The following is a 27487-nucleotide window of genomic DNA, read 5'->3' as shown; positions in this document are numbered from 1 at the left end:
CAGAAAAATCATTAGAACAGCTAAGCCATTATCAGCAGTGTTCACAAGTTTGAATTAGTATGTCCATAAGACCCAGTAAGGCCTTAACCTGGCATGAAGTTTATACTCAGTTTTCTAGAGAGGACAGGAAGCTGAGCAGTCCACTATCCTCGATCTCAATGAGAAGCCATACAACTGTCTGTCGAGAAGAGTCAAACTGTAAAGATACTTATTCTGAGCCAAAAATGAGTGACCATGGCCCATGACACATCCCTCAGGAGGTCCTGAAAATATGTGCCCAAGGTGGTTAGGGTGAACTTGGTTTTATACATTTGTGAGACATGAGACATCAAATACATTTAAGTAGTACATGGGGGGGGAGGTGGGTGGGGGGTGCTTCCAGGCTATAGGTCAACTTACATTTTCTGGTTGAAAAAACTTCTGGTTTATCTAAAAGACCTGGAATCAATAAAGGAAATGTCAGATTAAAGATTGTAGAGACCAAGGTTCTTTTGAAGTCTCATAGTGGCTGCCCTTAGACAATAGATGACAAGTGTTTCCTATTCAGATCTTTAAAAGGTGCTAGACTCAGTTAATCTCTTTAGGATTTGGAAAGCCTGCAAGAAAAAGGATCTAGCTTTGTTAGATTCTTTACAGATGCAGATTTACCCCCAACAAATGGCGGCTTTGCAAGGCCTTTCAAAGTATGCCAAAGAAACACGTTTTTGGGGTGAAGTATTTTGATTTTCTTTGTCACGTAATGTTATGCCAGAGACAGATTGGAAAGTCACAATATATAAGAGTTAAATAAAACCCATCTGATGAGAATGTATGGTTTGTAGGGCATGAGTCCCCAGACCCCTTAGACAGGAACTTGGGCAAGATTAAAAAAAGTCAGTTTAGTCCTCAGATCCTTCACCCCTGCAGGGATGTGAATGGTTGACAAGGATGAGACAAAAATGTATATGTGACACCTTGACATGGATCACTGCACTGGTATTCCAGTTTATCTCAGTTATATAAGTCCAAGATGTGTGTCATAGGCTCCTGAGTCCAGATATGATCGATCTCAGACCAGTTTTGATACGGACAGGAGACAGAAATACTGGGTAGAAGAGGGTGGTTCCCTGGCAAAGCCCCACCCTCAAGCCTGGAAACCCACAGCCCTAAATGGCAACAGGTATTCCTGGTTTTGTGCCCAAAAGTTGCCATTTCGTCCACCATACCTACCTATCCTGTACCCTTGTAAACCCTAAACCCAAGGCGAGGAGGGCGGCAGGAGGAGGGCAGGACCCTGTACCCTTGTAAACCTTAAACAGCGGGAGGACGACAATGTCTAAGAGAAGTTCAACTGGGGACAGTTGGAGAGGAGATTGGCCACTGGATGGCTAAACTCCAGGGGAAGATCATCTTCCCACTCTGTCCACTTCTCAGCTCCCCACCCATCCCTCTGAGAGCCACCTCCACCACCACTGAATAAAACCCGAGTTCATCTTTTGAGTCTGTGTGTGACCTGATTTTTCCTGGATACCAGACAAGAGCTTGGAATACAGAAAGCTGTCACATTGGCCCTCTGCCCTTGTGAAAACGCAGAGGGTCAGCTGAGCTGTTTAACACTTAAGCTGTCTGGGGATGGCAAAGCTAGAAGAGCACACTGTAACACATGCCCACTTTGGCTTTGGGAGTCACAGGCACCGACCCCTGGACGCTACCATGGGGCCAGAGCCCAGGGGCGCTCACACCGGCTCCTGCATCTGCCCATCTGCGTGCTTCCCCTCCTGTAAGGAGTCTCTGTGTACACCCCTCAGTGTGTAATGGGTCTCTCTCAGTCAAACATATGAGCCACACCCCTGTCACACATCCTGTGAGAGGGGGCTTAGGGAACTTTCCCATTGCAGTTTCAAGTAAATCGGCTCCTTTATACATTTTGCGTGTGTCTTAACTCAGTAATATGAGTTATTGGAGGGTCTACTCAATAGTCTAGTTGGAAAACATCCACAAGCATGTTATAAGGGTGTTGGGGGAGATACCTAACATGGAGGCTTGGAGTTCATACAGACTTTCCTTATGCTAGGAATTCGGTTTATCTCTTATTCCATCATCAACTGCTAACCTTGGTTGTCAGGTAAAATTGTTTCCTTATCAGCAGCAAACTTAATCTTATTAGAAAATGTAGAAACAGATCACTTGGCTGAAAAGTACTTAGGCTTTGAAAGAAAGCATTTGCCAGTAGACTTTGAAAATAGTAATCCTAGGTCAGGCAGTTCCAATGATGCAATTCTCAAACATCTTATTTATTAAATGCAAAGGATGCTTAGATAGCAGCACTTCTCTGGTAGGAATACAGACCTTTGAAATTCTCATGCAATGAGATTTGTGGATTTCTGGGGGTGGTAGGGGGGTTGGATATATAAGGGGAATATTGACCACTAGATTCCTGGGCTTTCTAGACTTTGTGGAAGGTAACTACTGAGTAACATAAGATCTGTGAGTAACTGTATTTAAAAAAAGAGCTAGGCCATGACCATTTTATAGTCTATTACATTATGATATTTATAACCCTTTCCCCTGTGTTTAGGCTTAGGACACATTGATTGCATGTGTCTTCCTTCAAGGAAGGTGTCAACAGCTTGCTATGAGTTTGATAGTGATTCCCCTAATCCCTCCCCTAGGGGGACCTATGGTTATTCATGCAGGTAACTTTACACTGGAGAAAAGAATAACCAACCATTTATAGAATGTGTGACCTAAGCTTTAGAGAGCATTGATACCCAGCAACCCAAAATTCATTATGGCTCCCCAGGCAGTGGAGGAATAGGAAGCCAGGTAGTAGATTTTAGTTCATAGTGGAGTATAATGGAGAGCCAGCTCGTAGTGGATCCCCGATATTCGAATGCACCTGGTGATCATTTTCCTCAAACGTATACTCAGAAGAGATATGTCTACTTATAACTTTGGCCTATAAGGCAAGTGTTCTCAGTGGGGAAAGCTAGATGGAAGCCTTTGAAACTTCCCTTTCTCTGCACAAGACAGTAAACAGTGTTATGTAATGGAAGGGATACAGAACGTTAGTGACACTTAAAATGGTCTCAAGGATGCAGAGTTAATGGCCCTCATCATATCCCTATATAGTTCACCAGTATAGCACCCAAAACACAAAGATCCTACAGAAAGAGTACCTCAAATTCAACCAAATGTTAGCCCCAATTAAACTGCTCTGCCAGATACAGTATCTGCCACAGCACAGTAACACCTGAATCAGCATCTGATTTAATGATCACCATACTGCAGTCATTGATTTGGCAAATATTTTTCTACATCAGGGCAGGGACTTCAAACAGTTCACATCCACATGAAGTAAAACATGATCCATACACACAGTTTTGCCCTACAAAGACTTGGAGCAGTGCTAGGACAGAATGTTCTGATGGAAGTGTTTTGTAATCAGTGCAGTCCAATTCAATGGCCAGTCCCATGTGGCTATTGAATACTTGCAGTTTTGCATGTTGGTAGCTTTAAGGCTCATACACTACAGAGCATGAAGAACAAACACTAAGAAAATGCCCAAGTTTGTTTCATAGATGGATCACAGATAGAGTACGAGCCAAAAAAAAAAAAAAAAAAAAAAAGAGATGGATGGCTGCTGCATACCTCCATTTAAGCATACCTTGAATGACAATGGAGGGAAATATTTCCAATGGACATATTCAGGTGGAGTCTGGTTGTTCATTGTGAAAAAGCCCTTCATTTCATGGTGAAGCTACACACATATACTAATGTTCAGTGGCAAATTGCTTTACTGCTGGTCAATGGCAGGAAAGGAGAAAATAACTGAAGACCTGTAACAAGTTGGAATGCAACAGAGGCACATGGATTGGAGTAGTGCATGAGCATGTCTACAGAAGAGAAGCATCAAAATTGAGTAGATGCTGGGAAGATCCCAGAAATATTTTGAAATTTTGAAGTACCCACTTCGTTTCACACCACAAGAGACCAAAAAACAATGTGACCAGAAGGGGAAAGATGATTACTGTTACCAAAGTAGCTCTAAAACCATTCAAATTCTATGGCATTGTTGTGCCCGTTAATGGCTGGGGCACCAAGAAGTCTCTAGGAGATCCAGCTAGAAACCACAGGGTAAGACATTCCCCACAGACATGAAAAAGACATGGCCTAAACCTGACCTGCTAACCAGAAAGAGCATGATAAGATCCATTAAGTAACATAGAAGCTGGTGTTTCATTGCTCCCACAGGTAGATGGGCTGAGATCCAGGAAATTGAGACTCTACTGGAAACATGTTCCAGATAGCAAGGTCTTTGAAGGGCAAGAGAAGCGATGTTGAAATGAAAGAGCTCTAGGAGGCGGCACATAAAGGAAGATAACTGTTACAGAAATTCAATTTACCATTCACCAAAACGTCTTGGCTTCTTCCACTTCTGCCCATCCTGGCAGTTTTGAAGTTTTCAGCACCTAACCCCAAGATTAAAGATTCAGATGTGCCAATATCAGATGGAAGATGCCTTGTTGAAACCTGTCCCCTCAATTTAACTCTAATACCTCCTGAGAAGGACAACAAGGTTGACATTTTAAATCTTGACATGCCACATAGTATCCTTTTTTTCCAGCTATCAAGGTAATGATAGAGCATTTAAGGCTTCTTGACCTTGAGGTTTGACACAACTTGAGGTGGGGTGCGGGGTGGCATTATTCGGAGGCATGTCATTCAGGAGAGCCATTGTCTTAATGTCCACTCTGAGTCTAAAGACTCTTGACTAAGACTCCAGCTAGGGTTTGCACACGGGAGCTGCAGTAAGCATTGTCCTAAAACTTCAGGACAGTATTTCAAGGTATATCACTTTCATATTGAACTTTGTATTATTTATTTGTATTATCCCACATTATAAATATAGAAATGTCCCATATTTCCTTCTATTAGCTTTTATTCTAGACCCCTTCCCCTGAGCAGACAAGGGGAAGCTAGCACCTCACTTCCCAGCTCAGTTCCTGAACTAGGTCTTCTCTGCATCCCAATACCAGTATCTTAGCTACTTCTGTCAGTCACTTGGTCTTTGGCGCCTCTTACTATCTTCCTCTTGATTCCAAATCCTGACATATTATGTGATGGTTAATTTTATGTTATCAACTTGACAGGGCCATGGGGTGCCTAGACACATGGGCAAACATTCTAGGTGTGTCTGAAGGGTTTCTAGATGAGATTAGTATTTGAATTTTTAGATTAAAGCTGGCTACCCTCCCTAATGTGGGTGGGACTCATCCTATCAGCTGAGGGCCTCTGTAGAAGAACACAATGGCAGAGTAATTGACAGCACCCTTCTGCCTGACTGCCTTGAGCTAGGACATTCGTCTTTTCCTACCTTCCAAAGTCAAAGTCAAATGTTGGCTCTCATCTCGAGCCTAGTTTTTGGACTGGAACTTACACAATCAGCTTTCTTGGTCTTCAGGTCTTCACACTTAAACTGGAACTATGCCATCAGCTCTCCTGGGTTTCTAGCTTGCCAATTCCTTGTGGTTCTGTGTGTACACACATTTTATTGGTTTTATCTAAAGAATCTTTTTAAATCTGGAAAATCCTTCTTGTTTTCCATGTCCTTTCTCTGGATTAACCCCTGAACCCCAGCCCCAAAATCCACTAACCACCCCCAACCACTTATGGTCTTTTTGTAGGCACAGTAACATGTTTTTATCAGCAAGGATCACTTACTTGGTGGAAAAGAGAGAAGTTTTAAAATTAACTTATTTTAGGTTCGGGGTATGCATGCAGGTTTTTATATGAATGTATTGTGTAATGCCGAGGTTTGGGATAAAAATGATCCCCATTACCAAAGTAATGAGCATAGTACCCAATAATTTAACCCTTGCCCTCTCTCTCATAGTATACTCCAGAGTCTACGGTTGCCCTCTTTATGTCCATGAGCACCCAATGTTTACCTCCCACTTACAACATGTGGTATTTAGTTTTATTATTCCTGTGTTAATTCATTTGGGATAATGGCCTCAAGCTCTATGTTGCTGCAAGGGTCATGAGTTTTTTTTTATGGCTGCATGGTATTCCATGGTGTACTACATATGTACTACATCTCCCATTCCCCTCCCCAATCAAATCTACCTTTTATGGGAGCCTAGATCGATTTCATGTCTTTGCCATTGTGAATGGCACTGCAATGAACATAGAAGTGCATGTGTTTTGGAAGAATGATTTTTCTTTGGGTATATATCCAGTCAAATGGTAGTTCTAAGTTCTTTGAGAATGTCCAAATTGCTTTCTACAGTGGCTGAATTAATTTGTATTCCTACCAAGTGTTGGTAAGCATTTCCTTTTCTCCACAGCCTTATCAGCATCTGATTTAATAATCACCATTCTGACTGGTGTGAGATGGTGTCTCATTGTGGTTGAGTTGCATTTCTCTGATTAGTAATATTGAGCATTTGTCTACTGGCTGCTTGTATGTCTTTTGAGAAGCATTCATAGTGTCACTTTAATGGTTTTTTTTTTTTTTTTTTTCGCTTGTTAAGTGGTTTAAGTTCCTTGTAGATTCTGGGTATTAGCCCTTGTCAGATGCATAGTTTGCAAATATTTTCTCCAGTTCTGTAGGTCTGTTTATTCTGATAGTTTCTTTTGCTGTGCAGAAGCTCTATTAGTTAGGTCTCACTTGTTTATTCTTGTTTCTATTGCAAATGATTTTGGGGACTTAGTCATAAATTATTTCCCAAGGCCAATGTCCAGAATGATCTTTCCTAGATTTTTTTTAGGATTCTTATAGTTTGAGGTCTTGCATTTAAATCTTTAAATCCATCTTAAGTTTATTTTTGTATATGGGGAAAGGTAGGGGTCCAGTTTCATTCTTCTGCATATGGCTAGCCAGCTATTCCAGAGCCATCCATTGAATAGGGAGTCTTTACCCCATTGCTTATCTTTGTCAACTTTGTCAACAATCAGATGACTGTCAGTATGTGGCTTTATTTCTGTGTTCTCTGTTCTGGGCTGTTGGGCTAAATGTTTTTGTAGCAGTGCATGATGTTTTGGTTACTGTAGCCTTACAGTATAGTTTGAAGTTGGGCAATGTTATGCCTCTGGCTTTTTTTGCTTAGAATTGCTTTGGCTATTCAAGTTTTTTGGTTCTATGAGTTTTAGAATAGCTTCTAGTTCTTTGAAAAATGACATTAGTTTGAAGTAGCATTGAATCTACAGACTACCTTAGATAGTATGACCATTTTAGTGATATTGATTCTGCCAGGCCAAAAGCATGTATATTTTCTCATTAATGTCATCTGATTTCAGCAGTGTTTTAGTCTCCTTGTGGAGATCTTTCACCTCCCTGGTTAGATGTATTCCTAGGGGTGTGTGTGTGTGTGTGTGTGTCTATTGTAAGTGGGATTGCCTTCTTGATTTGGCTCTCAGTTTGAATGTTATTGGTGTATAAGAAATGCTACTGATTTTTGTACATTGGTTTTCTATGTGGAACTTTGCCGAAATTATTTCAGTTCGAGGAGGCTTTTGACAGTCTTTAGGTCTTCTGGGTCCATGATTGTATCAGACAATTTTACTTTTCCTATTTGGATGCCCTTCTCTTGTTCAGTTGCTCTGGCAAGAACTCCCAGTACTACGTTGAACAGGAGTGGTGAGAATGGGCATCCTTGCTGATATGGTTTGGCTGTCTACCCACCCAAATATCATCTTGAATTCCCATGTGTTATGGGAAGAACCTGGTGGGGGTAATTGAATAATGGTGGCAGGTCTTTCCCATGCTGTTATGACAGTGAGGAAGTCTCATGAGATCTGATGATTTTCAAAAGGAGTTTCCCTGCACAAACTCTCATCTATTGCCATGTGAGACATGACTTTCACCTTCCACCATGATTGTGAGGCCTCCCTAGCCATGTGGAACTAATACACTTGCCCTGTTCTAGATCAAGGGGAATGCTTCCAGCTTTTGTCCTTTCAGTATGTGCTTGTGTCCTTTTCACCTGTGGGTTTGTCATAGATGGCTCATTTTGAAGTATGTTCCTTCAATGCCTAATTTGTTGAGAGTTTGTTACAAAGCAATGTCGAATTTTATCAAAAGTATTTTCTATGTCTATTGCAATGATCACGTAGGTTGTTTAAGTTCTGTTTGTGATGAATCACTTTTATTGATTTGCTATATTGTACCAGCCTTGTATCCCTGGAATAAAGTATATGATTATGATGATTTGACTTTATGTGCTGTTGGATTTGGCCTGCTAGTATTTTGAAGATTTTTGTGTACATTCTCAGGGATATTGACTGGTAGTTTTGTTGTCTTTGCCAGGTTTTGGTGTTAGGGTAATGTTGTCTTCATAGAATGAGTTAGGAGGCAAGTCCCTCCTCAATATCCTGAGGTAGCTTCAGTAAAATTGGTACTAGCTCTTTATATGCCTGGTAGAATTTGTCTGTGAATCCATCTGGTCCAGGTTTTTGATAGGTCTATTACTGATTCACTTTTAGGACTAAATATTTGTCTTTTTAGGGTTTTAATTTCTGATTCAATCTTGGGAGGTTGTGTTCCCAAAAACTTATGTTTCTTCTAAGTTTTTCTAGTTTGTATGCATGGAGGTGTTCATTATAGTCTGATAATATTTTGTATTTCTGTGGGATCAGTGGTAATGTCACCTCTCACCTGATTGCACTTACTTGAATCTTTTTGTTCCTTTGTTAGTCTAATGAGCAGTCTAGATATCTTGTTTATCCTTTCAAAAGCCAACTCGTGGTCGATTCTTCTTATGGATTTTTGTGTCTCAATTTCATTCAGCTGATTTTAGTTTTTTTTTTTTTTTTTGCTAGCTTTGGGATTTAGCTTGTTCCTGTTTTTCTAGTTGTAGATGTGATGTTAGATAATTAGTCTGAAATCTTTCTAGATTTATTGTAGGCATTAAATACCATAACTTTCAACTGTTTTTGCATCCCAGAGACTTGCATATTGCATTTGCTTACTTATTTCAAGTAATTTCTACCATAATTTTTGTTTACCTAAAAGTTATTCAGAAGCCAGTTGTCTAACTTCCATGTAATTGTGGTTGAAGAGATCTTGGCATCAATTTCTATTTTTATTCCATTGTAGTCCTAGAGTGTATAGTTGATATTTTCTGAATTAAGACTTGCTTTATGGCTGAGCATGTTGTTGATCTTAGATTATTTCCCCCTTTGCTGATGAGATGAACGTATGTTTTGTGGTTGATGAGTGGAGTATTCTGTAAATGTCTACTAGGTCGAATTGTTAAATGTCAAATTTAAGTCCAGGATTTGTTTTCTGCCTTGACCTAACACTGCCAGTGGGGTGTTAAAGTCCCTCACTATTGAGTGGCAAAGTCTTCTCATAGATCTAGAAGTACTTGTTTTATGGATCTGGATGCTGCAATGTTGGGTGCATACATACTTATGATAGTTAAGTCTTGTAGAATGGAACCCTTTATTATGTAATTCCCTTTATTGTTCATTTAATGTCTGCTTTATCTGACATAAAAGTGACCTTTTTCCCACCCGTATGATTTTTTACAATTCTTTGAGTTTACAGATGTCATATGTATGGGGTCTTGTTTAATCCAACTTGGAACTTTGCCTTTTAAGTGGGGTGAAAAAACTGAGACACTAACAATTTATGTAATTTATTAGGTAGTGTTCGTTAAGCTTATGCTTTTTATATGCTGCTATGGTTTGAATGTGTGTACACCCTCAAGATTCATAAGTTGAGACCAGGTAAGTGTTAGGGCCTTCAGGAGGTAATTGGTAGAATTCTTGTAAATGGAATTAGTGCCTTTATAAAAGGGTACCAGAGAGACCCCTGGTCACTGTTATATTTGGACCGCAGCTACTGAAAGTGCATGTTAGGTTGGGCAGTACTTTCTTACTCCGAGGGCACTGCTGCATTCCTTGAAGGGCATCCCTTGAGGCCAGACACCTACAGTACCCTAAAGCAAGGTCTTTTATCACCTTCTGCCAAGGAGTGGTCATTATTACCCATCATCACACTAGACAGCACTGTTAGTGGGTGGTTGGCCTGGTGTATGAACACATCCTCATCTAAGTTAAAGGCTCTGTAGAAGTTTATAAGGATATTTTTGGATTATGTTTCCTATCATGAGCCATCACAATCTGAAACACAGGAGTCTTTATTTTACCCTGAATCAAGATAAGCTCTTCAAAAGAAAAGCAGCCACAGGTGACGATGGCTAGCTTTGCTCGTTTGACAGTCTCAGTATATGATGAAAGGCATCTGTGAGCTCCTGAATTAAAGGCATAGCTCTGCCCTCAGTCAGGCAGAAGTAGCTATTCATTGCAACCCCTAGGAAAATGCTTTGAAAGCCCTTTAAAGCAATAGGCAACTACGAGTCCTTTACAGGACGGGCACTTAGATTTTTTTAAAACAAGTTTAACGGTTATACAGTTTTGTTACATGGATAGTGGTGAGGTCTGGGTCTTTAGTAGTCATCACCTGAATGACATACATTTTTACCATTAATTTATCATCCATCTTTTCCCCACCCTTCTCGGTCTCTAGTGTCTGTCATTCTACCCTATATAGCTGTGTACACTTAGGTTTTACCCGTCAACAAGGGTCTCAATGTACTTCATGACTTCTGCCTCTATCAGGGTTCTTCCATTCTGAGGGCAGAAATGTCTTGGAGATTGAGGGAAGGAAGATAACTTTTAGGATCAGCATCACAATCCCATTTACTGGTCCAATTCCATCCCCTAGGCAAGTACATTTCAGAGGTATTGTTGCTTAGAGCAGAGAACATTGAAGTTAAGTGGAGACCCCTCAAACTGTAGGCTGAGGAACATCAAAGCAGAGATCCCTATTAGAAAGTGAGGTCAAGAAATCTGTAGGTTCTACATGAAGTATGGAAAAGAACTTGTGAGTCTAGGGTCCCATAAGAAAAGCAAGATAACAGTGTGATGATCAATTCTAGTCTAGAATTTTGGGATCATAAGGGATCCTGAACAAACAACTAAGAAAGAGTAATCTCAAGGACTAAAACATCTAGGAACCCTTTCTTGAAAACACCTAGGAACCCAAGAAAGTATGTAGTAAGAGGGACCATGTATACTTCTATGAAATGAGTTGTAAACTTCGTTTTGTTTTGCGACAGTTTTGCTCGTCACCCAGGCTGGAGTGTAATGGCACGATCTCGGCTCACTGCAACCTCTGCTCCTAGATTCAAGTGATTCTCCTGCCTCAGTATCCTGAGTAGCTGGGATTACAAGCTCCCACTACCAGACCTGGCTTTTTTTTTTTTTTTTTTTTTTTTGAGATGGAGTCTTGCTCTGTTGCCAGGCTGAAGTGCAGCGGTGCAATCTTGGCTCACTGCAATCTCTGCCTCCCAGGTTCAAGGGATTCTCTTGCTTCAGCCTCCTGAATAGCTGGGACTACAGACATGTACCACCATGCCCAGCTAGATTTTTTGTATTTTTAGTAGAGATGAGGTTTCACCATGTTGGCCAGGATGGTCTCGATCTCTTGACCTCGTGATCTACCCGCCTTGGCCTCCCAAAGTGCTGGGATTAAACACGTGAGCCACCATGCCCAGACTGGATTTGTAAGCTTGAATGGCAAAGGAAGAGGAAGCAATAAACAGTGGCTATGAGCACACTAGGGATATGTCCATTTCCCAGTAAGTCACTCCCTAGCCTTGTGGTCTCCCAATTTCCATCAAGACAAGGGGAATCAACCTAAATGAATACCAAACGGTCTTCTAAGTCTTAATCCACCAGAAAGGTCAATTGAGAGAGAAGGGAGAGAAGAAAACTTAAGTCAGAATAATGGAACTCTCACGTTCTGAAAAAAGGCTTTGTTAGGGAAAAAAGCCTTAGCCAAGGCAAGCATCCTAGAAAGTGAAATTAACATTTAGTCCTTCCTGAGAGAATATTTGAATGGCTTCAGAAAAGAAAGCTATAAAATAAATAAAGGCATCAAGAGGATGGGGTATGTATGTATAAGCAACTTCCCTCTGATGGGGAATATTTTGAGTTGGTTGGAAAGTAGCTCACAACCTTCCCTATCAATAATGGTAAGGCCAGTTTGTGCCTGAGTCATAAGTGAAGCTTGAGCCAACCAGAGGTTTTTTTTTTTTTTTTTTTTTTAAAAACAAACAAACAGTTTCACTCTTGTTGCCCAGGCTGGAGTGCAATCTCTGCTCACTGCAACCTCCTCCTCCCAGGTTCAAGCAATTCTCCTGCCTCAGCCTCCTGAGTAGCTGGGATTACAGGCATGCACCACCATGGCCGGCTAATTTTGTATTTTTAGCCGAGATGGGTTTTCTCCATGTTGGTCAGGCTGGCCTCGAACTCCTGACCTCAGGTAATCCGCCTGCCTTGGCCTCCCAAAGTGCTGGGATTACAGGCATGAGCCACCGCGCCCAGCTGAGAAGGTCCTTCTTCTAGCCTTCTGTTGTAAGGGACGTTAAGCCTACGAATTAGAAATAGCCTTCCTAGTGAAAGCAGGGTTAATGCTCCCATCCCAGCTTCTTAGTGAGGCCCTTCTTTAGAAACTGTTCCCAGTCTGGGGTTATTCCAATGGCCCCACAATAACCACAGGAAGAAAGTAGTGAGAGAAAGGATGAGCTTTACCAGAACTAAGAAGTATTTTCTAGTATTTCACCAGCCCAAAGCATCTCAGTTCAGTGCCGATTTTCACTATTTCGTTAGTGAAAGTGAGGAATGTTGAGCTTGTTCCAGTCTTCACTTCCTGGGCAAGTCGTGGGATTATGAGAGAGATGGAAGGAAATGGGACTAAACCTAGGTCCCTTATTCATTTTGTCTCCCTCACAGACAATCAGCAGAGAATTGCTTACCTCCTAAAGGAAGCAGAAACAGAAAAAGCTGAAAGACACAGACAGAAAGGAAAAACCTAAGAAGTCTCCCAATCTCTACCCAAACTACTCAGACCCCACCCACCTCATTTCAGTCAGTGGCTTACAGAGCCTACAGACAGTTGAAGTTTAACTTAAGTAGAAGGTGAGAGAGTGCCATTGGTCAGAGTTCTTGAAGCCTGGATTAGCTGGAGTCACGGAGTCTCCTGAACCCACTAAACCAGAAGCAAAGTGGCAGCTGAGAGCTGGTGTTGATTTTTTAAATTGGGAGACTCCTGAGTGTGTCCACCTGTAACTACGGTATCATAATTCACCTTCCAACATTTAACATCAGGGTTCACAAGAAAAAAAAAGTTGCAATTGCCAGACATGGGCTAGAATCTTAAACTTGACAGTAAAATAATGAACTCTGTACATTGTGAAATATACATCACTCCCTAGATTCTAGATCAGATCTAGAACCAACTCAGAATAAAGACACATAACCAATATTAGTTAACTTTCCATTAATTTTTCCTCTCTATCAAAAACTATCTTTTAAACTAGCAAAAGAGGAAGAAAAGGGAAGCATATGGTTTAGCATGGTAAGGACTCTCCTGCCCTAATTGTGTTCAGGACAACTTAGAAAACAGTCTTCTGGGTCCTCATTTCCAGCCTGTCAACTTATAATCACACTTGAGAGTCCATTTTCTGGGACCATTCCTGCTATCAACTGTCTTAAGTTGGGTTCCTTAGAAACTGACTTTGAGACTTTTCCATGCTGAAAGTTTATCAGAAAGTAAGCTCAGAAACAATGTCTCAATACGTGCAAAGGAGGCAGAATTTTGCAGAGGGAGAAGGGGAATTACAACGCAGTTTCATCAGACTTCCCAGCTGATTTACGAGAAACTTGTCCTGAGTTAGGCAAGGGAGTCAGGGCTTTAAACTCACCATCAACTAGTCATTAAATACAATCATTGCAAATGGAGGGTGGCTAATTTAGGGTAATATAGCTCCCTTTGGCTGAAGATAATTCCTGGAAAGAAATGTAGGTGTGAACTATCAGCAGCTGACACTCCCAGCTTATGAGGTAATGAGTGCTTCATGGGGGATCTGTGTGGAGCTACACAGTATACAACTGGGGAAAGTCATATCTGATTAGTCTTCTGAGAGGACTTGAGATGGGTGTCAGATCCCAGGGTTTGGGTCCAGCCCACGCTGAAGTCTGAGGGGAATGGATGGATGAACAGAACACTCGGCGGTCCGTAGGCAGGTGAAAGATGATTTCATTCAGCAGCAGTTCTTATTAACAACTTTCTCACACTGTCCACCTTAACGCAACTGTCTGCTCTGGCTCTGTGGCTCCTCCCACCCCCATGCCTGCAGCTGCATGGCTGGCTCTCCCTTGCCTTCAGGGTCAGCAGCTGACCTCTTTCTCTGGGCACCAGCGTGAGTCATGTTGTGGGGCCCCTCTGTCCATCTGCAAGATGGACAGCTTTGCCTGTCTTTCTCTGGGCCCCAGCACCATGTTGAGTTAAGCCAAGCCCCAAAAGCCCCTGTACAGTGTTAGCAGGGTGATTATACCTTTTACAGACACTAGTGGCTCAGAGTCAAGTATGAAGTTACACAAACAATCTATATAACAAGTAGAAGTGTGCACCTGTCCAACAAACTCCCGGAATCATGCAGGCCTGGATATCTGCCTTGGCTTATTCCTTGACTAAAACACATCCATATACCTTACAATGGGTAAAGGGAATAAATGGTCAGACTTTTCCTGATGATAGAATGGACTCTCCCATTGTTGCTCCCATGCTTCTTATCATAGTTCCTGTTTGTTAAGAAATTATGAAACAGGTAGAATAAAATTAAACATAATTTAAAAATATAATGAGGACCAAAAAATAAACAAAAGTCAATAAGAACCAATATAAGCCAACATAAAAATATATTCACCTTCTCAATTTCGATTTTTAAAAGATCCAGGCATAAAATAACAGAACTAAAATAACAGAGACAAATTTGGAAAATACATTTAAAGCTTGCTTAAAATGTGCTTGTATTTATTGACTGGCTTTTTAGCAATGGAAACTGTAGAGAAGGACACACATAGAGAGCCGGAAGTGATAGATTCTCCTGGCAGGAGGCCAAAGACCTTAAGTAATTGATGTGTCTTGACCTGAACCTCAATCTCAAGAGACTCATTAAGCTCATCCATCTCTAAGGATATTCTGCTGTTTGAATGATTCTGCTGCATTTTCTGTAATAAAGAGATACTTTTGTGAAGAAATAACCAGAATCTTGTAGATTTTTCCATTAGGTGGTATTATGGCTGGCTCTTGATGGCCCAAAATGAATTTATTCCCTTGGAAAATATGACAGGGTTCTTCCTAGTGAAAATTAGCTCAAGCAAAAGGGGCTGTGTGATTGAAATGGGACTTGTGTATCAATACTTGGACGCATGCATGTATGCACACACAAACACACATACACACACAAGTCTGACACTTGCCTTTATGCCGAGGTGGCAAATATGAACAAAGCTTTGGCCTAGTGAATTGCAGACTTAATCCCTAGTTACCCTCAGGATAACTTCTGAGATTATAATGTCTTCAGGCAGTCAAAGATTTCCACTATACCCTAAAATCCAGCCACTTGTCAACTATATCATCTCTTCCTTTTATGCTATACTTTCTTCAGCTGTCTAATGTCTGTCCTAGTCCATTTTAAGTGCAAATTTCCTTTATAAAAAAAGACTACAAAATGGATCCAAACAGGTTGGAGTCATTAGAGTTACTGAATTCAGACGTATATGTCACTTTATCAGCTAGAACTTCAGCATCTAAATTCTCTTTCTTGGCTTCACTCTGGAGCCTAACATATCCCTGATGCCTACAACACTGATGTAAAAACTATACAACATATTAACATTTGAGAAGTCCCTATTCTAAAACACTCCAATATTTGCTAATATTTTATTTAGTATTTTTGGGTCAGTTCTTATAATATTAGTCTTTAGTTTTTCTTTTTTGCACACTGTTTGCCAAGTTCAGTCATCAACACTAACCATCAATACCGTGTTACCTCTTAAAGGGTGAGAAAGGCAGTAAAACAGGGTAACATGGAAAGCACTGTGTCTTTATAACTAATTTGGACAGTGAAATCTCATAGCTTTTGCAGAATTCTATTCATTAGAAGTAAACCATTAGGTCCAGCACCACTCAGGAAGAGGGGGTTACACTGGGGCACAAATGCTAGAAATGGAACACTGGGTTTCATTTGTGATAACTACTACAGGTACCTCCTGGGGAGTCTTAGTAATATTTGGGGCGGGGGACTTTCAGGACCTCAAGATTCTGCATCAACTAATGTAAATAGCCAAGTTAATAGACTTAGATGACATGTGTGTTCCTGAGGATAGATCTTTATGTATTTCTAAATGCCTCTATTGTGTTGGAGTACAGTGTGGAGATTTGAAAAGGGAGAGATGAAGGAACTGAACTGTTTTCTGAAGTTTGAAGACCTATGTCAATACTTCTTAGGTTTCTTTAGCCATATTATCTTGAACACAAGAAGGCAACTTTAGCTGGACACAAAATCAAACATTTCTGCTCAATTTTTGAGATATACAACTCTTGCCTATTTTTGTCTGCTTTTTCTGTTCTCTTATAGGCTATGGCAACTTTGTTCAATGATTGGTTTTATGTCATCCTAAGCATTCTTCTATATGATGTAGGTTATAAAGGTTGAATGGCAAGGACTATAAGCAAATAATGATAAAGGAGGCACAATCAAAGATGTTGAAAGCTCTTGCTTCCATATAGAATACCTTCTTGTGTCATTATTCTGTTATCTTTGGTCTTTGTCATTTTTGGAATATTTCTATTTGGAAGTCTTCCCCCATGGGATTGGGAATGAAAAAGTGAGTTTAAGGCCACCATCTGTTTGTGAGGATCTAATACTGCTCTGAATGCTTCAGTAGGAACAGGTTGAATCTTAGCAAAGAGTATCACAGTTTAGCTGACTCATCTCATGCTGGGGTTACTTAAATCATATCTCAATTATCTTCTGCATTTGATTGTTCACTTATCAATGTTCAATATGCTTGCTGATGTTTATGTTATGGCCTGCTCACTGAATGACTCTACAGGGAATCAGGTTTTGGAGTTTAAGATACTAAGCAGGTGTTGGGAGGACTAGTCATTTTGCACGCTTGAAGAATAGGTCTTCTATCAGATGTTAAGTTAAACTGAAGTCCACCTGGTCTTTAAGAATGTGCTAGTTTAGGCTGAAGAAGGCACAAAGCCTATTCCCACTCCTTTCTCATCACCCCTCAAAATAAGACAACAAATGGCCTCTCATCATTCTCTTCATACCTCCATTGAGGATTGGGAGAGCTGGGAATATGCAGCATTGTCTCCTGATTTTTTGTATTTCCAAATATTTATATATTTGCCATTAAAAATACAATCAACTTTATATCTTCTGCCTGTTGATTTCTTTCTCTCAAGTTTACTTCTTCCCAAAGATGATGCCCAGGCAGAAGTCATGACCTTGAAAACATAGCCCCACGCACCCCTCTAGGCTCTTGTATTTTCATTCCTTTTGAAGTCCCCTGACTCTACCACCTCTGGTTTATTATCTATTTGGAGAACATTTCCCTTCTCATACCTTTGTGCTCAGGCACATTTTCTATCTCCAATTTGAAAAGCTCATCTTTCTTGCTCTCCCTAACATCCTATTTCCCTTCTGCACTCAACAGGCCATTATAGTAGTGTCATGGGAGACATTTAACTAGCAAAGCCTACCTTGAGAACCCAGGCAGAACGAGGAAGAGTGAACTGGACTTTAAGATACTAAGTACACTATTAGTGTGAACAGTTCTACAATAAAATAAAGTGACTTATAGTTATCAGAATTTAGATCTTAACTCTCTCGCTTACTAACTTTGTGACCTTTATGAACCTTGGCTTCATCTATAAGATGTCAATGAGATGATGACAGTTACTTCAGGAGGTTCTGAAAACTGACTAATTTTTGAAAAGCATTTATTAGGATGCCTGGCACATAGTAACCTTTCACAAATCCTACCAATATTTGATCTTCTTTTTTCTTTCAGTTTGTACTTTATACTCTTGGTCTAACTTTTAGGTATCCTCTGAGGACTTGAAGAAACAAGGACTCTCCAGCCACTAAGCCTCTGTCTCTTCCTGCAATCTGGAAAGCCCCAAGTGCCAGAGCACAAAGAAAAACCAGTCTCTGAAGGAGGTGCAGTGTTTGGCTGCTGGGCAGAGGCCAAAGTAAGGTGGGTGTCCAGGGACAAGGCAGGATGATAGAGTATCCAGAAGGAAAAGAGGGCTCCCAGTGGGAATTCTTTGGAAAAGAAAATACTCCTCCCCATGACTTTCCACTGTTTATTGATTTTGTGTCATTTTTTCCGGCTCCTTTTGAACAAACCCTCTCGTACAAACCCTCTTCTTTTGAGTAAAAGAAATGTGGACTACCAGGCATCAACCCATCAGGGAAAGTTGAACAGAGAAAACTCCAAGGATGTAGGTAACTGACCTGGGAATCAGGTGTTGGGCTGATAAGAGATCAAATGTTGGGCTGATGACCTGACGTCAAGCCTGGGTCACCCCAGAATGAAAGTTACAAGCCCTCATGCCTCCCATATAGGGCTGTCTAGGTCTGGTGGTATATCTGCTGATATCAAGATCTTATGGAAATGATGTCTGGATGAGGGAGGTGGAGAGGGAATGGAAATATGATTACTTTGATTCAAAGCAGAGAGAGGAAAGGTAAGTCCAATTTTGAGTTGGTGGAGTAACAGTTTTCAGGGACCAAGAGAAGTTATAAGAAAAGATCAAAGCAATAGGGGTGACTGTGAGTATGCTTGGTTGGACAGTGGAGGTACTCAGGAAGAGGCACAGGGTTGTCATAAAGGGAAAGGCTCTATTCAAATGAGTTACGCATTAGTTCTTTTACCTGTAAGACAGTTTCAACTTGAATTATGTACTTCCCTCTCTTTTAATAGAAATGAAAAATCCTCACAGGTCTTGTGCTTTGTGAATCATGAGTTATTGACATTAAGAGACTTTTTATTTTTATATTTATTTATTTTTTATTTTTATTTGAGATGGCGTCTCCATTCTGTCATCCAGGTTGGAGTGCAGTGGCATGATCTTGGCTTACTGCAACCTCCACCTTCCAGATTCAAGTGATTCTCGTGCCTCAGCCTCCTGAGTAGCTAGGACTACAGGTGCTTGCCACCAGGCCCAGCTAATTTTTTGTATTTTTTGTAGAGACGTGGTTTTGCCATATTGTCCAGGCTCAAACAATCCTCCCACCTCAGCCTCCCAAAGTGCTAGGATTACAGGCTGAGCCACCATGCCCGGTCGAACTTTTTAAAGCTACGTTTCAGTGACTGGGCCTCTAGATCTGCATGTGAATGTTTCCACAGGGTTAAAAACAAAGGCAGGTGCGGGGCTAGAAAAATGTCTTAGAAGAGCTTGGACACAGCGTTCTGAAAACAGTATGCCTTACCAGCCTGAGAGCAACAGTATGTATATCTTGGTTTATTTCTACATAGGTGTGTTCATGTGTTCACATTGTAATTACTCATCTAACTGAACACTTGAGATTTGTGCATTTTCCAGTATGTCCATAATGGTTCAAAAAGAAAACCAAAAAATTAAGGAACAGCAGTTGTGTGAGATGTTTTGGTAAAACAGAAAGAAAAAGAGTCACTGGACTGGCAACAGATCCTTAATGGAGATGACATTTGATCTTCGCCAAGAAATTTTCAGTATCAATACATTGAGTAAAATGAACATTTTAAAAAGAAACAGCCAACAAAATCAAATATCCTTTTCTTTGAAAAGATTACCAACAATTAAATCTCCAGCAGTGCTAATTAAGAAGAAAAGTAAATGAAAAATTAAAAAAAAAACAACAAAACACTCTCGAGGGCATGAAAGGTATGCCCAGTTAGTTTCCAGGGCTGGAGGACTGAGGCAAGCATCAGCTGAGGCTGCCTCCTGAAGAAAGGTGAATTTACACAGGGCAGCCAGGGGAGGAATATCCTGCATCAAAGGTGAGTGGGGAAGAGGCCGTTTGGATCCCCAAGCTTTCTGCAGCCCTTTATGCAATAATGCATAAGCCTGAGTTTGTGGCATCCAGAACACATGCGGTAGTTTCAAGCATATCCTAAATTTTCTTTCACTCTTTACTATCATTCTACTTCAAAAGCTTTCCCTAATCTTCTTGTGACCCATCACTTAAGATGTCTCACCCAGTGTCCCAGCAGTTTACAGTAAGCCCCTATAAACTGACTGTGATGTGGAGCTCACTACTCTATTCAATCTGTTCCATGAAATAGCATTTCTTAAACTCAGGGATTTTCTTCTTGTTGTAGGTTTATTTCTTTTATACAGACCACAGAGTGTAATCATGTCCCAGAAATTTGGCTTTTTAGAAAACAACTGAGGACTCCCATCACAGCTATTGTTGGCACCTGGGTGTGGAGTCAATCAGTGCTAGGCTTTCTAGAAGGTTAATTGAAGGAGCAAGCATATGTCTTTTGGTTAGGATTGAGAACCTGGTAAACGTTCCTCTAGTGCTCGGCTAACAGGGAAAATGTCTACTGCAGAAGATGGGATTCTGAGCATAGAATTCCATTAATCTGATCTACCTCATCACTCCGGCAAAACTGATGCCCCTGATGAGAACTTAAAAAGGGGAAACTAGAGACAGTATACAAGGGTAGCTTGTATAAAAAGGGGAAACTAGAGACAGTATACAATGGCAGCTTCCTACTATGGAAACCCTTGATTCAGGAGAGGCACAGGAAGTAATAGATAAAGCAAGCTAGTCTTGAGGTTTGGCAAATAAGCACACATCATTTAAGAGTGCCTGAACACCTAAGACAGTTCTTGGGCTATATAGGACTACTGTTATGTCAACACAAATCACACAATTGATGTGCTGAACTACTAGGCTGAGGCCTTGAGATATATAAATTAGAACCATGAGGGTCTGAGAAAAGAGATCACATGTCCTTAACATATTCTAGTCCATTCTTGGCATCCAGAGTTCAGGTCTGTGACCAACCTACATGTCCATTTCTCTGGAAGCAACATGATCTAATGGCAATAGGAAAAAGAGTTGAAGTAGCAATTTAGACTGAAAAAGAAATATTTGTCATACCTGCCTCTGCTCCATCCTTAATCTGAATTCAGTTTGGCAAGACTTGTTATATGACAGCAGAAGTGGAGCCATTCTTAGGCTTTCTTATTAAAGAGGGGTTGTAGGCAAAAGTAAGGAAGATGTTGTCACAGGTGTGATGAAGAAAGAAAAAAAAATTAGCAAACTAGCAAACAAAAAAAATTCTAAACTTGAGACCTGATCTATAACGGGACAGACAGTGAGCTCCTCATCATAGTCCAATTAGAAGAATCTTGCTGTGTGTAGCCTGTGGGTGAGACATCTTCAGCGGTGAATTACGGGAGGACAGGAGAAAAGCTTCAGGCAATGTGGGTTGAGTGGCTTTTTACTTTTTAATAGTGGTCTTCAAGTCACACACTCTCATTTAAGGATGCTACTTGGAGCAATCTAAAAGTATGGGATTTATGCAGGGAAAACAGTTTCATTTTATATTAGCTACATTTTATTGAGCACCAAAGCACCAAGCATCACGCTGAGCACTTTTACAAAGCTTATCACTTAAGTCTCAAAATATCTCTATGATGTAAGTACTGTTACCTCCATTTTATGGATGAAGAAACTGGGGCTGGGTGTGTTTACATAATTTGACTAAGGCAAAGTGGCTAGCAAGTGACAGAGTGGATTTTTAAGTCTAGAGGTATGAATCTAGAACCAGTGCTTTTTGCCTCTTGATGATGTAGGAACAGTACCACATTTTGAGTGTGGTACATGAAACTATGCAGGATTTGTAGGCTGTATTCTGAAGAAAAAATCCTAGGGGTTCCATAAAGAAGATCAGCCACTGTCTCCCAAAGCTGAATTTTACCACCAGAAGAAGAAGCAACCCTTGCAAAGAATATTCTCACATGGCTGGGAAAATGTGTCCATGACCAAACACCATATGAAATCATGGAAACCAATCATCCTATGGAGAAAGTAACTAAAGGGCTACCACATAGGACTGTAATGGCAGTTTAGGCTGACTACTTCTATTTTAGGTTCTCCAGCCAGATTATTACACACTGTATGATATGGTAACGCCTGGCAGAGGCAATGGATGGTGAATGCAGCAATAAACAGAGATCAACAAGTGGTGTACCTCAGCTGTGCATAGCAGTAGCTATCTTTGTCTCATCAAACCTGGCCAAGTGAAACCCCTAACCTCGTTTTATCCACAGTTGTCTTCTTGACTATCCACGTTGGGCTGGATGGACACCTGGGAGTTATAGCTTAAACCCCAAACTTATCACACACTACATGATCTTGGCTAGAATATTTAATCTCATTTAAGTTATACAAACTGTGTTGTATGGAATGAATGTTTGATCTATTTTAAAAATGGAGGAATACACTCACATTATGAATACTATGCTTTTTAACACAGTACTGTCACATACTATGTTCATAATAAAGTGCTTAACTTTTCTTGTTGCCTGGAATGACTTGGTAGTTTATCATGAAAAAAGAGTTAGCTGCACTGAAAAATCATAAAAGCTTATTGGGGAAGGTTCATCTATAAGGTAGTCCCAAGGTTTTGTTTGTACTAATTTAATCTGTTAATTGAACCTAAGTAAATAGGATATTCAGGGCAAAGTTTAGAGAAGGTAAGGATTATAAATATTTCCAGGTACTTTATTATCTCCTATGGAAGGTGATTTTGTTGTTCTCTAATGATCTTATTTTTCCCAAGTCATTCATGTATTTCTTTCACCACAAGGATACTTCTTTCATATTTTTTTATAGGCACTGCGCTAAGGATAAAAAATATGATATGTTTGACCTCAGGAAGCTTCTGTTCATACAACAATGAGTAACTGAGCATACAGAGATGAAAGACAGATTCATTTCTCTGTTTATCCTCCATTTCGTGGAAACTTTACCATAATAAATATATATTAATAGACTTATTTTAATAGACTTGTGACCTCAGTTATGGATTACACCCTTTGTATAAGATCATAAACAAGAGACATACACCTAAATGCACACAATAAAGTCTAGGGAGAGCATTACAATGATCAATTTAGTCTCTCTGAGGTCATGATGGGAGACTGCATGAAAGCTCAGATGAAAGGGTATGGACTGGGGAAGGAAGAAAGCAGAAAAGGCTTTCCAATGGAGGTAAGCCATGAGCTGATCCACGAACAATGAATATAAATTTGTAAGGGAAGAATATTAAGGAGGATAAAAGTGGCAACAGGATAATTTTGTCAGATGCCACATTTTTGATCCTGAGATTACCACCAAGCTGAGAATATCCCTAGGTTTTCCCAGCACCACACGTGTCAACAAATCTTACAGGATTGCTTTCTTCTCATACATCATTTGTGCATTAACGGGAAAAAAGTCTCACTTGTGATGCTGGGTCCAGCCTAAAACCACACAATGGAAACCCTGCTTCCTTTCTCCTTGTGGGTATCCCAGGACTGCAATCTTCACATCTTTGGCTGGCTATCTCACTGAGTGCCATGTACATCATAGCCCTGTTAGGAAACACCCTCATTGTGACTGCAATCTGGATGAATTCCACTCCGCATGAGCCCATGCATTGCCTTCTGTGTGTTCTGGCTGCTGTGGACATTGTTATGGCCTCCTTGGTGGTACCCAAGATGGTGAGCATCTTCTGCTCAGGAGACAGCTCCATCAGCTTTAATGCTTGTTTCACGCAGATGTTTTTTGTTCACTTAGCCACAGCTGTGGAGACAGGTCTGCTGCTAACCATGGCTTTTGACCGCTATGTAGCCATCTGCAAGCCTCTACACTACAAGAGAATTCTCACACCTCAAGTGATGCTGGGAATGAGTCTGACCATCACCATTAGAGCTGTCACATTCATGACTCCACTGAGTTGGATGGTGAGTCATCTACCTTTCTGTGGCTCCAATGTGGTTCTCCACTCCTACTGTGAGCACATAGCTTTGGCCAGGTTAGCATGTGCTGACCCCATGCCCAGCAGTCTCTATAGTCTGATTGGTTCCTCTATTATGGTGGGCTCTGATGTGGTCTTCATTGCTGCCTCCTATATCTTAAATCTCAGGGCAGTATTTGGTCTCTCCTCAAAGACAGCTCAGTTGAAAGCATTAAGCACATGTGGCTCCCACGTGCCCCTGGCTGGGGCAGGATGTAGTGCCCTTGCACACGCAGGTGCTGCTGGCTGACCTGTACATGATCACCCCTGCCACCTTAAATCCCATCATCTATGGCATGAGGACCAAACAACTGCAGGAGAGAATATGGAGTTATCTGATGCACTTCCTCTTTGACCACACCAACCTGGGTTCATGAACACAGTATCTGTTCAGATCCAGCCAACTTCAAAGATGCCTTAGAGATCTGTAGAGCTGGACTGGTTTACCTGGTGCTACAGGAATTCCAAGATGAAGGTTTAAAGGATATCCTTGCATAACTTTTCAATTACTAGCAGGAATGTGAATGAAATGTTTCTGATTTTCTGATGGCTTTCTCAGTGAATTCAATGAACTTGTATCTGAATCAGAGATAAGTTTCGGTAGAGAATACACATTTGATTGAACTTACGTTTCCCTGGTCTTTAGGAACGTGCTAGGTTAGGCTGAAGAAGGCACAAAGCCTCTTCCTGCTCCTGCCTCATCAACTCTCAAAATGAAAGACAACAAAGACCACTCACCATTCTCTTCATGAACAGCTATGTGTCCACTAAGGATCTGGGGGAACTGAGAACATGCAACTGTATTTCTTAGTTTTTCATATTTCCAAATAGTTATGTACCCTTTGCCATTAAAAAGAAAAACACTAGAAACTTTATAGCTTGTGCCTGTTAACTCTTTTCTGCCAACTTTATTCCTTTCCACAGATGATGCTCAGGCAGAAGGCATGAACTTTAAAACATGGCCCCATGCACCCCTCGAGCCTCTTGTATTTTCAATGCCTTTCAAGTCCCCTGACACTACTGCCTCTGGTTTATTCTCTATTTGGAGAATATGTCCCTTCTCATACTTTTGTGCTCAGGTGCATGTCCTATCTCCAGTTGAAAAACTCACCTTCCTTGCTCTCTCCTACATCCTCTTTCCCTTCTCTGTTCAACAGGACATTACAACAGTGTCATGGGAAACATTTAATTAGTGAAGCCTGGCCCGAGTCCCCAGGAAGAACTGAGGAAATGTGAACTCGACTTTGAGATATTAAGTACACTCTCAGTGTGAATAGTTCTACCATAAAGTGAAGTGAAATATGGTTATTAGAAATTAGCTCCTGACTCTCTGGCTTACTTGCTTTGTGACTTTTATGAGCCTCAGCTTTCATCTATAAGACGTCGATGTGATGATGGCAGTTACTTCAGGAGGTTCTGAAAACTGACTGAGATAATCTTTGAAAAGAGCATTTATTATGATGCCTGGCACATAGTGAGCTTTCACAAATCCTACCCATCATGGTTTTTGTTTGTTTGTTTTCCTTTCAGGATGCACTTTATACTCTATATACCTAACTTTTAGGTATCCTCTGAAAACTTGAAGAAACAAAGACTCTTCGGCCAGCAAGCATCTGCCTCCTCCTGCAATCTGGAAATCCCCAGGGGCCAGAGCACAAAGATAAACCAGTCTCTTGAGGAGTTGCAATGTTTGGTTGCTGGGTAGAGGCCAAGGGAAAGTGGGTGTCCAGGGACAAGGCAGGATGATTGAGTATCCAGAAGGAAAAAAGGGCTCCAATGAGAAGTCTTTGGAAAGGAAAATATGAGTCTCCATTGTTTGTTCATATTTGATTTTGTTTGCACTTCCTGCTCCTCCCAAGGTATCCTATATTAACCCCTCTTCTTTTGCGTGAAAGAAATGTGGACTATCAGGCATAGACTTGGAGAAAGTTAAACAGAGAAAACTCTCAGACTGTGGGTAACTGACTTGGGCATTAGTGTTGGGCTGATGGAGTCTGAAGGCCAGATCACCCCAGAATAGAAAATATAAGCCTTTACTCTTACTATACAGGGCTGTCTAGGTGTGCTGGGTATTGCTGATACCAAGAATGTATGAAAATGGTATTTGTATAGGAAAGGTGGGAGAGAGAATGGGACATATAATTGAAAGCACAGAAGAAGGGGTAGGTATAATATTGGCATGGTGGAGAGACAGTTTTATGGGACTAAGAACAGTTATGAGAAAAGAAACCGAGCAGTAGGGCTGATTGGGTGCATGTTTGGTTGAAGAGGGGAAGTACCCAGGTAGGAAGAAAGGGTTATCATAAACAGAAAGGCTTGATTCAAATGCATATGCCTTATTTCTTTTACCTTTAAAAAAAGATCTGAAGCACTAATTTAACTTCTTTTACCATTTTCAATTTGAATTCCCACTCTTTTAACAGAAATGAAAAATCCTCCCATATCTTATGATTTGTGAATCATGAGTTACTGAAATTAAAGGACTTTTCTGTGCTAGTTTTAAGTAATTGGCTCTCCAGGCCTGCATGTGAATGTCCCCACAGTACTGAAGGCAAAGGCAGGTGCAGGGCTAAAAATAGATCTTAGGATAACTTACCAGAGCTTTCTGAAAACAGTAAACACTAACAACCAGATGGTACTGGTGTCTATACCTTAACCTCAATAGTGCCTATATAGGTGTGTTCACGTGTTCATATAATAAATATTTATCCGGCTATATATCTGAGATTTGTGCATTTTCCGTTATATTCATAGTGTTTTAAAAAGTTAATGAAAAATTAGGGAGCAGGCAGTTGTGTTAAATGTTTTGGAGATGTCAAGTAAAACAAAGAAACAAAAGGAGTTACTGGACTGGCAACAGATGCTTGATGAAGATCACTGTTAATCTTAGCCAAACAATGTTCACTATCAATAGGTTGACTGAAATAAATACTTGTAGAAAGAAACAACTAACCAAACCAAGTGTACTGTTCTTTGCAAATATGGACAATGTCAATCTCCAGCAATGCTAATTGAGAAGAAAAGTAAATGGAGATTAAAAAGAAAAACACTCTCAAGGACATGAAAGGTATGCCCAGTTAGAGCTTCCAGGGCTGAGGCCTCAGCATAAGCTGAGGCTGCCTCTTGAAGAAAGGTGAATTTACACAGGGCAGCCAGGGGAGGAACATTCTGGATCAGAGGTGAGTGGGGAAGAGGCTGTTTGAATTCTCAAGCTTTATGGAGCCCTTTATGCAATAATACACAAGCCTGAGTTTGTGGCATCCCGAACACATGCGGCAGTCTCAAGCATACCCTGAATTTTTCTTTCACCCTTCACTACCATTCTACTTCGAAAGCTTTCCCTTGTCTTCTCGTGATCTATCACTGAAGATGTCTCACCCAGTAGCTACACAGCAAGGTTCTTACAATCTGATTGTGATGTGGATCTCACTAATTTATTCATCTGTACTGCGATATAGCATATCTTAAGCTCAGGGATTTTCTTTTTGGTTTGTTTCATACAGATCACAGTCTGTAATCATGTCCTCAAAACTTGATTTTTTAAATAAAACTCCTGAGGACTTTACCACAG

General features: G+C 40.7%; 1 protein-coding gene and 1 long non-coding RNA gene across 2 annotated transcripts; one reads left to right on the top strand and one right to left on the bottom strand.

The window, feature by feature from the left end:
* Window positions 1-3298: 3298 nt before the first annotated feature.
* On the bottom strand, window positions 3299-14334 carry LOC103247955 (putative uncharacterized protein C11orf40). Its single transcript, XR_012094020.1, has 4 exons — window positions 14236-14334; window positions 9921-10081; window positions 4159-4295; window positions 3299-3508 (listed from the first exon to the last, which is right to left on the bottom strand). It is a non-coding gene; the product is annotated as a putative uncharacterized protein C11orf40 (long non-coding RNA).
* Window positions 14335-23259: 8925 nt separating this feature from the next.
* On the top strand, window positions 23260-24873 carry OR52I2 (olfactory receptor family 52 subfamily I member 2). Its single transcript, XM_073018997.1, is given in 3 exon segments — window positions 23260-23397; window positions 23400-24111; window positions 24113-24873. Coding segments are annotated over 3 exon segments (924 nt in total). The 5' UTR covers window positions 23260-23366; the 3' UTR covers window positions 24294-24873.
* Window positions 24874-27487: the final 2614 nt, after the last annotated feature.

The sequence above is a fragment of the Chlorocebus sabaeus genome, chromosome 1, assembly GCF_047675955.1.
Source record: "Chlorocebus sabaeus isolate Y175 chromosome 1, mChlSab1.0.hap1, whole genome shotgun sequence".
NCBI classification, from domain to species: Eukaryota; Metazoa; Chordata; class Mammalia; order Primates; family Cercopithecidae; genus Chlorocebus; species Chlorocebus sabaeus.
This window is presented reverse-complemented; position numbering and strand designations above follow the sequence as displayed.